The 3,471-nt window shown below is 45.5% G+C and overlaps 1 protein-coding gene across 1 annotated transcript; it reads right to left on the bottom strand.

Annotated features, from left to right (window-relative positions):
• Positions 1-828: 828 nt before the first annotated feature.
• Positions 829-1,458, bottom strand: LOC139781846 (uncharacterized). The gene has a single exon (XM_071720740.1). The coding sequence runs from the start codon at positions 1,456-1,458 to the stop codon at positions 829-831; it is 630 nt and encodes a 209-aa protein (XP_071576841.1).
• Between the last annotated feature and the right edge of the window lie 2,013 nt (positions 1,459-3,471).

Here is a 3,471-nt window from a genome sequence, read left to right as displayed (position 1 = left end):
TCTGACCTGCAGTACTTTCTTTTTCTTCCTCGATGGTAATATCGCCAAGAGAAGGGGGTAGCTGATCGCCGTCGAAACATTTGAACAAAAATTTGTTGTCCTCTTCTCTCCAGCCGTAATCAGTCGGGTGCAATTTAGTTGGAACAGCAAGATGTGCATGGGCCCAAATATTAGCGATGTACGTCGTCCGAAGCAAATGTTGGTGCAGTTCGATTTTGCAAGGCGGTAGAGCTGACCCGTCTATATTATTTGCTGGCAGACGAAATATGTCATCGTTGTCCAAGATGTTGTACGTTTTAAAAAACATAGCAGCTCTTGCTTCGTTTACACTGTTAATTTTTTTAAAATTGTATAGTCGGCAAACATATTCTTCAATTGTTGTAAACGTGCTCTCCAAGTTTCTGTCAGGTGCGTTACTTACAAGGGAACGGTCGGAAGTGTCCCTACCCGATTTGGATGCGCTTTGGATATGTTGTTGAGCATCAAAAAATATTAGACTCGTATTTTTTTTGCTGCTTATCTCAACGTTTATTGGTTGAAAAAACCCGATTTGGAACCTACCCGATTTGGATGCGCTTTGAATATGTTGTTAAGCATCAAAAAACATTAGACACGTGTTTTATTTTGCGGCGTATCTCGACGTTTAAGGGTTGAAACAACCCCTCGAAAATAACGGATTTTATAGTTTTTTGCGAATATCTTCGAACATGTAAGGCGTAACGACAAAAAATTTGTACGAAATGTTTATGGCTTTTTGTGCTCTTTACAATGGCGTAATCAGATTTTTTAAATTTGTCACATTTTTTAATTTAACTCCACCCCTACCTATTATTTTTGCCATGTAATTTTAAATGTTTTCACCCATGTTTCTGAAGCTTTGAATCCTGCCGCATTTTCCTCTTCTTGTGCTCGAGAAGCCCATCGTGCGATGTCAATATCATGAATAATAATTCCTCTTTCAAGAGCTTTATTAAAACAATTTAATGTATATGCAAAAATTTTTTCTAATTTTTCCAATCTACTACCACCTTCACTAATTTGGATCTCCCATCGTCGTAGTTGTCGTATTGATGTAACTTTTCTGAACCTTCTTTTAACTCCTTCAAACGATTTTCCCCTTGTTTTACCACTCCTCCAGTATTCCACAGCTTGCCTTTTATAGTCATTTGATATTGTTGCCTCAACAGAGCTGCAAATAACTTCTTCCGGAAGATATACTTTACCATCATCTTCCTCAAATGAATCAACTCTTTCCGGTTCTGGAATCTCATATGTATCATAAAAACCTAAATTTTCTTCCTCTTCTACGTAAAATTCTTCGTTTTGTATTTCAAGCAGCATACGTTCAATGTTTTCTTTTACTTTTTCTTCCTCCGAAGTTATCGGACTTGGTGAATATTTGAAAGCAGTGAAAGTTGCAGAAAGTAGCATTATTACATTGTATGGATTAAACTTCATTCTGAAAGATATTAAAATTAAATATTTGTCTCTGTGACCGAACGGTCCACCCGAGATCATCAATCATACGCCCTCGAGCTCAAATCTACTTATAATTTTCACGGTCGCCACTCGATTTTGACCAAGAAACCGAGAAAGGTATTATGATAAATGAATTATCTTCCCAACCTTTCGATGCCCCGCCGATTCCTCTTTCCCCTTTCTGTTTCAGGTTCCCTTGCTTCGCCGCTGGACCACGGATTTCGGACCTCTGGACTGCAGCTGTGCACCGCTGACTGGACGTTTCTGGACCGCCGCTGGACCGCCTCTGGATCTCCCCGAGCGGACGTAGGATCGCCGACAGGTAAGGATTAGGATCGGGTTGGTATATCGATCTGGTAAGGGTACCGCACACGAGTGAATTTAATATTCCCGTTTAGATAGGTAAAATATAATTTATTTTCCCGTTTCAGGATACAAGTATTCGGTCGAAAAGAAGTACGTATCGCTAATGCTATCGCGTTGTTCTACACGTACTGGCGATCTAACGCGTCGCCCGCGGGTATTGCCGTTTGGTTGTGGAGTATCTCGTCGACCGGCTCTGGTGAGATCTCTCGGGCAACTCCTCGATGCTCCGGTCTCGCTGGGCCTCCCGGCCGTCGGGCTGGTTCCCCACTCCGAGATTGGCCCGCCCACGATCACGCTTGCGTTGGATGTGGCCTTTGTGCTACCGTGCGTGGCTACTGTTCGCTTCCGCGTTCCTCGCTAATTGTTCGCGTATGCCTCGCTCGCGAACAATACCTTGGATACGCATTCCTTGGTTTTTTTTTGGTCTTCGACTTCTCTCAATTCGACTCGAAGCACGTACGCTCGCTTTCACAATGTTCGAGAATGTTCTCGACTCGCCGCTTTCTCCTGGCTTCGCGAACCTTCGATCCGCTTCTACGCGATGTTTCGTTTCCCGGTTACTCTTATTATTTTACCGCGGTTTCGCTACTCCCTTCGATCATCGTAAAATGTCCCTACAGGGCTTGGAAACGTAACCTCGCGTTTACATTATGAAGCGCTTCGCTACCTATCGGGGCGATGATTTCGTGACGCCGTCCGCACACCTGGGTCATTCGCGTTACATTACGACTCATGGTTTGCGTTTTAGCGATCCGCTTACCACACGGTGGCGGGCCTTCATGGGAGGCACCCTCGTGACCCACTGGGTCCATTTCTATCGCGACATCTCGAAGATTACGCTTGGTTCGAGATCTCGAGACCCGGTGGTCGGATAACGTCGCGGATGGTACCGCTGTACCCCAGGGGCACCGTTGGACCCTGCTCGCCCGTCAGTTCTCGCGGCGGAGCCGTGGTTCGCGTTTTCGCGATCCAGGGGTCCGATCGCACTGCTGTTCGTTTAGTCGTCCTTAGGGGACTCGCACGCATGTCCTCCTGACGAGAAACTCGATCGATATGGCCTGGATTGGTTTAATTGATACCGACCAATTAATCGCGTTATTAGGCATCCCGTTATCTTTTATGTGACTCACCCGTCGTTTCGAGCCACCCCTTGCATTGCTCGTACGCGTCGTTTGCGTTAATCGCTTACCATGCACCGTGGTACCTGTTTTTTGGGTTCTGTGCGTCCGGCTGATTGACCATTGGTCATTTTACCTTGACCGCGATGCCCACAACACGTGTGCACCAATACTTTACTGATCGGGTCGGTGGTTCGTTTAAACCGCTGACCATGTTTCCTTTCCTATTTAATTTCCGTCGTGGGTGGTACCTTAACTCGCGCTATCTGTAGAACCTAAGGCACGATCTACACGGTATTCCGTACTTACTTTTTCCGCCCTGATTGTTATGCCGCTGTCGGTCGGCCTTTATGCCTCGCGTCTGCATAACCTAAGGTTCGTTTCACACGACCTTTTTCGTCGCGCTATCGCGTTATTCGCGTTGTTTTTAAGTCGGTGCTCATGGCGCCTTGAACCTGTGTGAACTTGTTCTTCGGCCTTTTTGCCGTTAATCTAAACTAATATAAAT

Source organism: Temnothorax nylanderi, unplaced genomic scaffold, assembly GCF_030848795.1.
Source record: "Temnothorax nylanderi isolate EJ_2023f unplaced genomic scaffold, tnyl_v1.0 TNYL_tig0368_pilon, whole genome shotgun sequence".
NCBI classification, from domain to species: domain Eukaryota; kingdom Metazoa; phylum Arthropoda; class Insecta; order Hymenoptera; family Formicidae; genus Temnothorax; species Temnothorax nylanderi.
Note: the sequence above shows the minus strand (reverse complement) of the source record. Positions and strands in the feature narration are given on the sequence as shown.